Source organism: Capra hircus, chromosome 18 (genome assembly GCF_001704415.2).
Source record: "Capra hircus breed San Clemente chromosome 18, ASM170441v1, whole genome shotgun sequence".
Classification (NCBI taxonomy): Eukaryota; Metazoa; Chordata; class Mammalia; order Artiodactyla; family Bovidae; genus Capra; species Capra hircus.
The window spans coordinates 36,945,187-36,959,358 of NC_030825.1; the positions used below are offsets into that span (position 1 = coordinate 36,945,187).

Genomic DNA, 14,172 nt, shown 5'->3' on the forward strand with positions numbered 1-14,172 from the left:
TGAGTGACTGAACCAGAGGTCTACTCTGAAATCTGACTAGTAAAGCAATTAAGGCTTGGCAATTGATTTCCATCCCCTCCTCGTAAATAACCATGTGATTACACAGCTCTTGGAGAATGAGGAGGAGATTAGAGTATCCTTATCCTGACTCTAGACTGTGGGCTACTTCTGGGAGAGAGGACAAGTCATAGTAATAAATGAGGGGATTCATGTGTGGAAGATATGTAGTGTTCACCCAGAGAGGTTACAGGACATAGTTTCTGTCCTCAAGCATTCATTTAGATTTATATAAAACCAGTGACTTCTTTACAGTTCTGAAAAGACACTGTGGTCCTAGTTACAGCCTCTGCAACATCATAGATGCAAAGAGAATTCCATAAATTACAGTACTTTACTTCCCCTTAGCCTTTAAGTGACTTCACGATTGATTACACATGGACCAGAGGATAAGGGTTTTAGGAGTCTCCACAATATGGACCCCATCAACGTGTTTGACTTCTTGTTCAATGGAACTTCAGGTTAATTTATTACAGGTTCATTGTGCATGATTTTTTAAGCCTATCTAATCTGGTGAAGTACTTTCTCCCTTCCCCCGTCTAAATCCTACCCATCTTTTGAACTTCTTTCTACTACAGCATTTGTTGTAAGTGTTCTCTAAAGCATATTACAGATTATGGTAGTTCTAGATACTCTCCCTTTTAATGACATTAGCTTATGAGATGTGCAGAGCTGATTCTAGCAGTGCTTTTCAAGCTGTAGGTTGAAACCCTTTGGTGAGTTATTAAAACAATTTAGTGGATTATGACCTGCATGACAAATAAAAATTAAATATAGTGGACTATATCAGAGGGTCTTGCCTACGTGAAGACTAAGTAATTGTTTTGTGAAACTTTATATTGCGTGTGTGTGTTGTGTCTCAAGGTAAAATATATTTCTTATTGGGTTGTCAGAAAGCTTGATAACCACTAAATTAGAGAGTAGATATACTAAAGTAGAGTTTTGCTGAAGGACTAATTGACTACTTTCAACCAGGCTAGTGACTGAGTCTTTTCAGAAAAGATTGTTCCCCATCCTCTAGTATAAGAATTCAGAGTTTACTTAGTTTAGATGACTTCAGAAGAAAGTCAGTAACTCTGGCCAGTAAAATGCCTTACAAATGTTTAGGGTCTTGCGGAGTAGGCATTCTTTCTAACGTTTACAGATGATGGGTCAGTGCTTATCAAGGAATGAAGGAAAGTGTGGAACACTTGCTGTTTTTTGAACAGTAAGACGGAGGGCACTGTGAGAGGCCATGTCTGCTGAGAAGTACCTTCAGACTTTGAGCTGTGGTATTTCTCTCAGAAATAGATCTTTGGCGGGAAACAGGCCATATAAGACATTTATCTGGTGACATTTCATTTATTCGAAGCCTTTTATTTTAGATGAAGAAAGTTAAAATTGCTTTTAAAATTCAATACTGAGTAGATAAGTAATTGACATAACAGTAATATAATAATATAACATAATAGTGAGGCACTAAGAATGACAGTATAATTACAAAAAGGACAATTACTATTACTGGCCTTTGTGGATTCCATCCTTTTCCCTTCATTCCTATAGGTAACCACTGTCATCATTCCCTGTTACGCTTTTGGTGTGATCCCTGAAGACTATATTTTCTGTTGCATAATTATGAATTTCATGTGAATACAATCGTGTATACTCTGTGGTTTGCTTATTCTTTGGCTTGGTGTTATATTTGGGGGATTGTTCATGTTTGAATATTAGCTATGATTTATTTGCTCAGGTGAGGTTTACTTAGGTGATTTGAATTACTATTTCTTTGCATATTTCCTTAAACTAAATGTTTACTATTCTAAGACAGTATTGCTGACACTCCTTTACCACCACCTCAGTCTCTTTGTGTTCTCCCTTTTCCTTCTAGCCCTTTCTTCTGCTTTATTTCTCTTCTCACCTGCCTTCACCTGAGGCTGTACTCAGGTGCAACTCTGAGGCTCATTTGACCCCATTGAAACCATGGAGGCCTGCTGAAGTTTCCAGATAGCTTTCTGAATTTTTGTCTTAATGATTTTTGATGTTGTGTGCTGAATATAAAACTAAGTAACTCTTGATGGGAAGATCGAAATTCTGATGAACAAATATTTTCAGTGTCTTGACATTTTCATCCATTTCATGAGTTCTTCCCCCCCCCTTGTCTTAAAAATTCATTTTCCTCTATATTTTGGGGCATTATGATTTGAATAGATTTCTGACGATCAGACTTGTCTACAAGAAGTCAGCTGGCAAGGCTGCTTTTCTCTGCTAAAGCTGAGAAGCTGATTGACATCATGAAAGTCTTCTGCGGGCGGGCCAATCCGACCACAGGATCTGTGGAGTGGCTGGAGGAGGATGAGCATTATGACTACCACCAGGAGATTGCAAGGTAATGGGGGTTTTTTTTTTTTTTCCCCCCCGCAGTTCACTGTAGCTGGGTAGGGCCATTGATCTCAAAGCAGATGCCTTGGAATCCAGTCTGAGTGGGGAATAGATTGTCACCAAGTGCTGCTGACGGGGGCAGTGTTGCTCACCAGCAGGTCTGCTCAGCCGGGTAGGTATGTGTGGGAGTTCCACAAAGTCATATCTGTGTGGAGAGTCAGATGTTGTTTAGCAGCCATACCAGAGCCCCAGAGGATTTGTCTAGTGGACCAAAGAGGACCCAGGGTTCAGTAGTAGTAACAGCAATAGATGAGCTTATGAAATTTAATTATTGTGTCATGAAATGATGACACATTTATTATATGGTTAAGTTCTCTTTAATGGAAAACGTGGGGGAAGTGAATTTTTTTTTTTCCTTTGGAGGGATATTTAAAAGTATGTCAGTGAGTTACTGTTATTAAGCAATCATTAAGTGTGTACAACACTGTGTGAAGACTGTGAATATCAAAATGAAGAAGATGAGGTTCTGGTTCTCAAAGAACATGCAGATTTGTGGAAGAGACAGATATATAAAAAATTATGACACCACGACATGAAGGTCAGTGGAAATGGGCACAAAAGTGCACGGAAGCATCAAGAACCAGCTGTGCTGGGAGAGTGATAATTTGAATGATTTCCCAAATCTAAAGAGAGGGTGATTGCTTTCCAGGCAGCAGGGATTATGTGCAGACTTGCAGATGAGCTAGTTTGGGGAATGGCTAGCAGGTCAGTGTGACTGGAGTATGGTGCAAAAGTAGCGCTGTGGTGAGGGAGGCTGCTGAAAAGGTAGGTGGGGTCATGTTGTAGTTGGTGGGAGCAAAATGCTCTAAGAGGAGCACGGTTGTCTTAAGTTCTAGCTTTGCCACTTAAGTCTGTGACATCAGCCAAGCTTCTAAACTTCTCTGAGCCTTGAAGTAGTAATATATGCCCCGTGTACAGTATAACAGTACTTGCCTCAGTATAATAACATTTATCCCATAGTATGATACCCTTTTCTTACCATCATTTGATGATTGAATGAAGTACAATGTTTGGTACAGAATAAGAGCTCAAACACATTACTTTCTAAGTATTTTGGATGTTATTTTCTGAGTGATTGAGAAGTTAAATGGGGAAGAAAATAGATGAGGTTGCATTTTGGAACATTCCCCGAGAGCAGTGTGGAAAGAGTGTTGGAGGGAGCAAACAACTTCTGGGCATTTGGATAGATATTGCAGCCCCATGGCTGAGACAGCAGAGGTGGAGAGAGGAGGAGAAAGCTTTGAGGGAGCCTAAGTTTGGTAACTCTTGGGTGCATTGATGGAAAGAGAGAAAAAATTGAAGAAGCACCAAGATTTCTGATTTGAGTAAGTGGATGGAAAACAGTTCCATCACAAGGAGAACACAGGAGGAATGAATGTTGTTGGGAGATGAAGATTAGTATCGGGTTTGACCATCCAGATAGAAGTGCCAGTGGGCACATAAATTATGGATCTGGACAGTTTGCAGTTATTAGTGAGAGTTGAAGCTGGAAGAGATTGCAGGCTTTCAGAGATCGTGTGGGATGAGAAAGGTAGAGGGTTGAAGAAAGAATCCTGGAATATCTGGTGAGGCAAGACAACCAGCAGGGGATGGCCAGAGAGTAGAAAGAAAGAGAACATTTCAGAAAGGGGAATGTCCAGCAGGGTCAGAGAAATCCTAGCTGTTAAGTGATGGGAATGAGCTGGTGGTGCTTAGGGACAGTGATGTCAGTGGAGTGGGAGGAGTGGATGGCTGATGAGGCAGGGAAGATCAGGTGTGAAAATGTCCCTTTTGAGGTGAAGGAAAGTAGAAAGGACCAGATTTCAACTAAACACTCATAGGTAGGTTCACATGTTAAGAACCTTGGTATGTCATTTAAAAAAAGAAGCAGCAGAACTGTTTGTTTTTGGTGCAGTGCTCCTCAAAATGTGGAGTAGGAAATGCCTGTGTCACAGTTGTCTGGAGCACCAGTTCAAGTGCAGATTTCCAAACTCCAGCTCCATCTTCTGGATCAGAAGTTCTTTGCATTGTGGGAAGCCACATGTTAAAAAAAAAAAAAAAAAAAAAAACCTCTCCATTAATTCTGATGATTGGAAGCTGGAGGTCCCCTCTTTCGTGAGAGTGCCTTAATTCTCACCTGGAACTCTCAGAAAGCATCTGTGGGCTGAATCTGCTGAGTTCAGGGGATTATCCTAACCCTGCCAGAGATTTTTCAGATTTCTGTATTACTATGGTAGAACATACAGATAAGCAGCCCTCTTCTCTGTAATTTGATGAGCTCTTCTTAGTTGTCCCTGATAACATAAGGGAAAGTGCCTTCACATACACAGCAGGCATATAGATTCTCTTTCCCTGATTGTTCTCCTTGGTGTTCCTTCCATCTTTGGTTATCCCTGTATACAAATGTATGTAAGACTATGTGAAGTGTTAGACACATCTGAGTTGTTCCTGAGGAAAAAAATTATATGATGTATAACATGATCAGTATGCTAGGACTGTGGAATTACTGTGACAGGGCCAACTATCACAGGAGTTTCAATCCAAGATTCTTTACTAAAAATAAAAATGTTTCTCTAAGATTTTTTTTCCTGCAGTATGAGAGAATGACAGCTTATAGCTCTGTTAAAATAGTTTAAAATGGACCAGATGTTTGTTCTATCTGATGTAGGAATGCATTTATGTATGTGAATATTCTCATACATTGATGTTTATCATTATTAGCAGAGGTTTCTAACCTGTCTTTTTATTTTTTTTAGGTCATCCTATGCTGATATGTTGCATGACAAAGATAGGGTAAGTGTAAAAGGAAACTGTTATTTATTTATTTATCTTTTTGAAACTGTTATCTTAAAGTAGTGTTTGAAACCTTCCACTATGCGTTTTAAAAACTGCCCCCAGAGCCACGCTGTTAGAATGATGCAGAGAGGCAGCAGTAGGGAGCACTGCTTAGGAAAGCAGGAGTCTGGGTCCTTCTTGCTCGTCTGTTACTGACTTGAGCATGACCTTGGAGAAAACATGAGACCTCTGCAGACCTCACTTATTAGAATGTATAATGAGTGGGCCATACTAGCTGATTTCCATGATATCTGGATAAAAAATACAGTTTTACTTGGAATATTTACTTTGTAATTTTAAAATAGAATCTCTAGAGGTCACTGCAGACTGTATTTTGTAAAGTATATTTGGCTTTCACTGCAGAATTACATTTCAGCTTTTCTCCTTCGTTTTTGTTTCATCTGAGTTCTCTTTGTTTGAATTATGTTACAATTCTGATCTTATCATGGTTAGCAACCCAGGATTTCCTGGTCTCCCAGAGTGCTTAACTAGTCAGCCTCATCCAGATCATTCAGAAATTGGGAGGCTTGAAGGAGAGGGATGCAGGGCCAGGCTTAAAAACTGAGCAGTGCTTGGCAGAAGGATCAGGGCACATGGTAGGTCTGGTCATGAGGCTGTGTCGGTGGCAGTGTCTCTTTCACCCAGCTTGGATTAACTGCCTGCTTCTTGGCAACACTGTGGCAGAAGGGCCTCCTTAAGCACCATTAGTGTTCAGACTACACCACAGGGGCTAGGTGCCTCCCTCATTTTTGTCAAATATCTGAGTGCCTTTGCTGATCTGCTGAGGAATTACAGAATGGGGAACAAACATTGTTGGCTTTTGACTAATCTTCTGTAGTTTAATATTCTTGACTTCTTGTTGGACTCATGGGCCTGTGAGCCTCTCTGATTTTTAGTGTTGTCTCCAGAGAGGGTCCTTTTTGACCCAGCTTCCAGAGGATTTGGACAAATGGCATTGTCATCCATCCGGTCAGCCAAGCCAGAAAGATGATGTCTTTCCCTTATCTAAGCCTGTAGTTGATTGACCACCAAATTCCATTGTTCTTTCAACCCCACTGCCTGTGCAGCCCTCATTGACTGGTGTCGGCCCCTCTTTTCCTTCCTCTGTACAGCAGCCCTAAAACCCTTCAGTGTCCTCCCTCTTGCTGCCTTCGAGATAAACTTCAAATTCCTTGATGGAGTATTCCTGAGTCTTCATTATTTAACTCTTAACTTCTGTTCTCCCCTTCCCAGTTCTACACATGAGGAAATGGAGTCAGAAGTTGCTGGTTAGTGACAGTCAAGAAAAACATGTTTCTCTGTACTTTTGTATGGTTCCTTACATTTTGTTGTTGTTTTAAAACACTTCTATTATCCCATAAAATCAGTCCTGGTACTCAACCTTCTGGTTGCTCCCCCTCCCACAAGGCAACCACTGATAGATTGTCTGTCTGTATAGTTTTTGCCTTTTTTGGAAATTTCATATAAATGAAATCATATAATATGTAGTCTATGTGTCTTTTTTCCTTCATTTATCATTTGAGGGTCATTCATGTTGAGTGTGTTAGTATCCGTTCCTTTGTATTGCTGAGTAATACTCCATTATATGGATATACTGTATTTTATCCATTTACCAATTGATAGACATTGGATTGTTTCCAGTTTTTGGCTGTTGGGAATAGTCCTGCTTTGAACATTCACATGTAAGTCTTTGTGTGGACATGTTTTCATTTCTTTCGTATAAATATATCAGTACATATATATGGGTCTATATGTTGAGTGTACGTTATTTAGCTTTGTAGTTTTAATATATTTGGAAGGCAAATAAGCACATGCAATGATTTTTTCTAATGACGAAGAGTGTCAAACATCATTTTATGTGCTGATTTGCCATCCAAATGTCATCTTTAGTGTAGTCTAGGATTATGAACTCACATAGGACTCTATGGATACTGCCAGTTGTCTTTTAAGAGGCTCCAGTAGTAGCTTCAAAGTTGGATAATTAAAAAGTGAGAGCTGTGCACATTTCATTGTCTTTTTTCTTTATGTCAGGAGAAAAGATATTTCTGATGTGCTAAATAAACATGTGGAGGTAAATTAGCAGCATGACTAATTTAGTCATTGCTGTCAGTCACCTTCAGACAACAGTCAATAACTTCCAAGTTACATTTGGTATTTTTTTGCGTTGTGTGATGGTTTTGTATGTTAAGAAAATTGAAAAAGTATTGCAGGTGTTTTAGTATTTGTTGTATAGAAAATATAACTTTTTTAAATTAAAAAATTTTTTAAAGTGATAGCTCATATAATGGATGCTATTTATTTGACACGTCTCCCAACCCTTGTTTTCCTGTTGAGGATGCTGCTGATGAGGGTTCTCAGGTGATCAGCTCACAGATTGAACTGAAGCTCCTGAACCAGCTCTTAGACCTGCTCTCTTTCCATTACCTGACAGCCACAGCTACACAGAGAAATCTGCACCCTCCTGCTTTTTGTGGAGATAGTATATTTGATGTTCATTTTCCTAGGTAAACAATTCTATCAGTTGCCATCCTGATTTTTTTAACTTTTTTTCTTTCTTCACCATAAAAAGCACATAACGTAAAATGCCATACTGATTTTATCCAAGACAAAAATGCAATTACTTTAGGAGTCAAATATTTCTGTGAGGCTTATTGTGAAAAATAACAGTCCCCTGGTGTATCATTTCCCCCAGACAGAACATTTTAATGCTTATACTCAGAGGCAACCTCCTTTCTTCTCTTTGAGCTGTTTGTTTTATGTTTACTTCCAGACCTAAATAACTATTATCTATTGACTTCCCCACTGTAAGAGCTAAGAATTTGATATTCTTTCAGCTCCTCCTTCCCACTCGTTCTCCTTTCCTCCCAGCACAGTTATAATTTTTGCAAAATTAATATTCAGTGTTTCAGTAGGCAAATCACTTAAATCTTTATGCCTCTGTTTTCTCATCTGTAAAATAGGGATAAGAATAATACCTCCTTTTGTGATGAGGTAAATGCTTATATAAACGTGTGTTAGTTAAAATCATGTTGACTATTATTAGGCATGTGTAAACACTGTTCACAGTTGAGCTATGTGATAATTTTGATTGCTTTTCCTTTCTTGCATTATTCTTTGTTAATAATTAACTTATTTTTGCTTTGTGTTTTATGTAATCATCCTTTTATGCCCAGACTTTCTCTCAGTAGTCTAAAATTTCTTTCCAAAGGAAGGTCAAAACAGTCGGCTGTTCTGTCAGTTTCACCTTAGAGATTGTTTCTGGGGTCATTTTCCCCGGCCTCAGTCTGGACTAGGTGCATTTTAGACCTGCGATTCTTGTTGTCTGTAGATTTTCTTTGCTCCTCTTTTTGTATTGAGTCCTCCGTTTCCTGGGTCCCCTGTGTTCCTCTTTGGTTCCCTCCCTCTTTAGTGAAGCTCATCCTTTATCACATTACTCTGAGAGGGTTCATGGAGAGGAAGCTTTTTGAGGCTTGGCTTATCCAAAAACTTCTTTATTCTGTCCTCACACTAAGGGCTGGATTCTAGTTTGGAAATCACTTCACTTCATAATTTTGACAATATCACTCATTTGCTTTTAGAGTTCAGTGTTGCTATTTTGAAATATAGTACTATTCTCTTTTTTTGGCTGCACCGTACAGCCTGTGAGATCCTAGGGCCAGGTACTTAGTCAAAGTGTTACAGAGGAAAAAATATATATATATCTGATTAAATTACTAAGGATCTGAACTAAAAACAAAGAAACAATTTCCTGAGAAGAAAATATTTTTTAGCCCAGGAAGCCGTATGAATTAAGAGTCTAGTGAGGAAACCAGAAGCCACATTATATGTTTCAATGGGCTTCCCTGGTGGCTTAATGGTAAAGAATCCCCGTGCCAATGCAGGAGACATGAGTTCAGTCCCTGGGTCCTGAAGATATCCTGGAGGAGGAAATGGCAACCCACTCCAGTGTTCTTTCCTGGAAAATTACATCAACAGAGGAGTCTGGTGGGCTATAGTCCAGGGGGTTGCAAAGAGTCAGACACCACTGGGCACACAAGCATATGCATCTGTTTCAAGAGAAGGAGTTGGTTACAGAGGTATGGAAGGACTGGGAAGCACCAGAGTAACCTTGTGGAAGTAATTGCAGGAAGCAGTTCCTTTACCTGGAGATACAAAGGGGGAAGACTGGAGTTCCCAGAACCTAGACGTGTGGAGGAAAGGTCCTGTGGAGCTGATGCTCAGATCTCTGAAGGGAATCGCTGCTTGAGTGCTGCTCCTAGCTCTGAAGGGCCTGAAGAGAGTGCGCATGTGGGAAGGAACAAGCTTTCTCCATCTTCTAGTTCCCCTGTTGTCCAGTCATCTAAAAGCTGGAAAAAGGAAAATGTGGTTTGCAGAGCGTGAGCCTCAGTATCTCTGAGCAGAGTATGGAAGAGTGGGTGTGGAGGGGAGAGGCAATTACTTTATAAATTTAAGAGGCTGACCCAGTGCTCCCAGAGCCTCGGGAGGGCTGTCCAACTCAACTAGTGCAAGCCACAGAGGCCACAGGGTCGGGACTTCACTCTGCTGCGCCAACCGTGACTCTAGAACTTCACAAAGCACTTACAATAACTGGTATGAAGTAACAGTTGTTTTCTCCCTTTCTCTCAGAATATGAAATACTACCAGGGCATCCGGGCTGCTGTGAGCCGGGTGAAGGACAGAGGACAGAAGGCCTTGGTTCTTGACATTGGCACTGGCACAGGACTCTTGTCAATGATGGCGGTCACAGCTGGTGCCGACTTCTGCTATGCCATTGAGGTGAGCCACACTCTTCATGTGTATGTTGTGTCCTGTGTGGAAAGTCTCTTGTGTCCCTTGCACTCTCCCTGTCCGTTTCTTCACAGACATACATGGAGTGTTCGCTCCATGCCAAGTGCAGCGCCAGGTTCCGAGAACACAGAGATGAGTCAGACACCATTCTTTCCTCCAGGAGCTCGTTTTCTTCCATGAAAACAGTGATTCTCAGCCTTGACTGAGTGTCAGAATCACCAAGGAGCTTTAAAAAATTCTAACGCCTAGTCAGTCGTCCTGCACTCCCCCGCCACCGATTTTAATTAATAGTTCCGGGATGTGACCTGAGCATTGGGATTTTTTAAAGTGCATCAAGGTTGAGCTCTACTGCCTTAAATGTCCTGACAGAGCTAGCTATCTTACTGTATTTACCCATAGTTTGGCAATCTGCCATTTCACTCCTTTAATAAAAATTAAAATTATTTTTCTGGTAATGCAAATAATAAGCTTCTCAGGTGGCATTAGTGGTAAAGAACCTGCCTGCCAATGCAGGAGATGCAAGAGATGCAGGTTGGATTCCTTGATCGGAGATACCCTGGAGCTGGAGGAGGGCACGGCAACCCACTCCAGTATTCTTGCATGGAGAATCCCACGGACAGAGGGTCTTGGTGGGTTACAGTCCATAGGATTGCAAGGAGTCAGACGAGATTGAAACAGCTTAGCACACATGCATGCGTGCACGCAATGTGAATAGTGCATACCACTATAGGAAATTTGGTAAATAGAAAGAAGTGTATTGACTCCATATATAACTAACCATTGTTAAAATTTTGGTGTGTTTTGCCCTACAATATTTGTTTCATATGGTGATTAAGTTGCAGATGACAAAGTCCCAAAATAACAGTGGCTAAACAGAAGTTTTTTGCTTTCTTCCTTAAAGTATAGGGGTCAGCACTCTAGGGTGTTCTGCCTAGACTCCTTCCAGCACCTGCCCCCCTCCCCCATGTTTACAGGGTGGCCCTCGAGCTTATGGTCTAGAAGGGTGACAGGTCAGGCTGAGGGAATACCATGGTGTATTTGGGAACAGTGTTGTCCAGAGTTGTGGCAAATGGTGTCATGGTAGAAAAACCCAGAAAGGTAGATTGTAGCCAGACTCTGGAAGACCTGAGTGTCACATTAAACACTTTAATATCGTGAGTTAGGTGTTAATGAGCTTCAAGTTTCTGTGATAGTCCAACGATAGTGATAAGGTTGTGTGTGTGTGCGTGCACCCACTTGCAATTCTGTACACTTGTCTCAGGATTTCATTAAAATGATTAAGGGTCATTCTTTGCCTTTGGGGGCATCATGAAGGCTCTGAGCTGATACAGAGAAATCAGTATTTGCGGATAGTTGCCTTGATAGCCTCAAGTAGATTTTATCTTCATAAATGAAGAAGTCAAGACGCAGACGTTAAAGTCTTAAGTCCCACAGTTAATAAGTAGGAGGGCTAGACCTGGATCTTGGTCTTTTGGTTCCTAATCTGGTGCTAACTCCGCACTGGTAGCTTTGATAGGACAGTGTATGTGTGTGAGAGAGAGAGTGCTAGTGTGGGTGTCTAGGGTGGAGGCAAGGATGCCATTGACTGGTAAGAGGAGTTCATCTTTCCAGTAACTTATTTTATGGGAAAGACCCTGCTTTTCATTTTGGACGTGTTACATATGAGACAGCTGGTGGGGCAGGAGCCGGTACCTTTGTGGACTGCTAATGAAAAATATAGGATGAGAACATACTTCATGGTAGAATTGGTAGAACAGTTTTCTTAGGTTTTTCCATATTTCCATCTCATTTACCTGGATTTCTAATTTTCTTGCTGTTCTGGCTTGTGATTCTCAGACCTCTTCCATTTGACTCTTCAGATCTTTATGGTAGCCTCCCAGTTTTTGCTCTAGTGACTACCTGGTTGATTCTTTGGTCTTCCTGTCTTCGAATTGCCCTGTGGTTTGCAGCTCTGCCTGAACTGCATGGCAACAGGAAAGACAGGTCCAGAAGAATGAGTGAGAGAGAACCTGATGGTCCCTAGAGACGGGAATCTGAACCTTTTGAGGGTGGCGTGTACAGTGGATTCGGGACTCACTTGCTAAAGATATGACAGGTAAAGCTGGCAGTGTAGGGGGTTGTCTAGGGAGAGAGAGTAGACTGAAAAGAGCAAAGGCGGGATGTGTTCAGGGGCCGAGGGAACAAGAATGGCCATGAAGTCAAGTCCAGACAGAAATGAAGAGACCCTAGAAGGCAGGTGCAGATGGCGTGGAAGCCATGAGAAAGGGAGTGATCAGCAAGTGTGGATGTTACTAGAGCAGCACTATTAGAACTTTGTGATGGTGAAAATCTACGACTGTGCTGTCCAGTATCGTGGTCCCTAGCCACATGTGGCTGCTAAGTACTTGAAATGTGACTAGTAGGCCTGAGGAGCTGAAATTTTAAAATACTACTTAATTTTAATCCATTTGTGTTTAAATAACTGCATGTGGCTACTGTTATTAGTACAGGTATGGAAATTAAGCAGAATGGGGACTAAGAAAGCTGTGGGTTGGCAGCCAAGAGGTTATTGGTGACCCCCTTTAGGCAATATTTTCAGGAGAGTAGGGTTGAGGATTGGATGGAATATAAGAAATCACAGGCATTGTCTGCAGGCTTCTCTTTTAGTACATTTGAAAAGGAAGGAGTGCTGGGGAAGGTGTATTGGTTATAGTGACTTCTATGGCAAAACGCCTTGAAAACCAAGCATGATCCTGGCTTCCTCATTTTCTTTCTCTTTTTTAAGGGCAAAAAGAACATTCCCAGGAATCTCTAGCAAACCTCTCCTTGGATATATCATTGACCAAAATAAGGTTAAATGCTGTTTAATTTATTTCATTTACCTGGCAAGAAAGATTCACTTGCTCTTAGACCAGACAGTACATCCCTTGAAAGAAGATTAGTTCTCCAAACTGATTTGAGGGCTAGGGGAGAACACAGGATGATGATGTTGAGACAGCTTCGGGCTTCATTCGATAGTGTTTGAGGTGAGTTCTTGAGTTCTTGGTGGCTGAGGAAGAGGCTGTGAAGGACAGACTCTGCAGAGTCAGCAGAGGACATGAATGATAAGGAGCAGGAGGGCTGAGAGGATGGTAAGAGCACATGATACTTCTGGGGTGGAGGCAGACTGATTGGTGAGAATTGAGGGTCTGAGGCCCTCCAACAACATCAAAACCATCAAACTAGAGCCTTGAGATAATTTGAAACAGATTGTGAAGGTTTTGTTACCCTACTTGAGCACATATTCTTTGTAGAAGTATATAGCATTTTCCTCTTGATTGTAATAGAAATATGCTTTTGTGGCAGAAAATATAGGTGGATGCAGAAAAGGTCTTAGAAAAAAATGGAAATCTTGTCATTTTGACTGGTCAGTTTATCATTTTCTAAAATCAAAATCATTTCTAAAAGGCAAAAAGGCAAAATGGTTGTCTGAGGAGGCCTTACAAATAGCTTAGAAAAGAAGGGACGTGAAAGGCAAAGGAGAAAAGGAAAGATATACCCATCTGAATACAAAGTTCCAAAGAATAAGAGAGCCTTCCTAAGTGAACAATGCAAAGAAAATAGAGGAAAACAACAGAATGGGGAAGGCTAGAGATCTCTTCCAGGAAATTAGATACCAAGGGAACATTTCATGCACAGATGGGCACAATAAAGGACAGAAATGGTATGGACTTAACAGAAGCAGAAGACATTAAGAAGAGATGGCAAGAATACATAGAACTATGCAAAAAAAGATCTTCGTGACCCAGATGACCATGATGGCGTGATCATCCACCTTGAGCCAGACATCCTGGAATGTGAAGTCAAATGGGCCTTAGGAAGCATCACTATGAGCAAAGCTAGTGGAGGTGATGGAATTCCAGTTGCGTTATTTCAAATCCTAAAAGATGATGCTGTGAAAGTACTGCACGCCATATGCCAGCAAATTTGGAAAACTCAGCAGTGGCCACAGGACTGAAAAAGGTCAGTTTTCATTCCAATCCCAAAGAAGGGCAATGCCAAAGAATGTTTAAACTACCACACAGTTGCACTCATCTCACACTCTAGCAAAGTAGTGCTCAAAATATTCCAAGCCAG

The 14,172-nt window shown here is 41.0% G+C and overlaps 1 protein-coding gene across 1 annotated transcript in view; it reads left to right on the forward strand.

The window, feature by feature from the left end:
- The window catches only part of PRMT7 (protein arginine methyltransferase 7), a 38,614-nt gene that overhangs the window by 1,128 nt on the left and 23,314 nt on the right, over positions 1–14,172 (forward strand). Inside the window, exons 2-4 of the mRNA XM_005692178.3 lie at positions 2,245–2,422; positions 5,211–5,247; positions 9,916–10,065. Coding sequence (XP_005692235.1) covers positions 2,328–2,422; positions 5,211–5,247; positions 9,916–10,065 — 282 coding nt within the window. The 5' untranslated portion in view covers positions 2,245–2,327. The remainder of the gene's footprint in view (positions 1–2,244; positions 2,423–5,210; positions 5,248–9,915; positions 10,066–14,172) is intronic.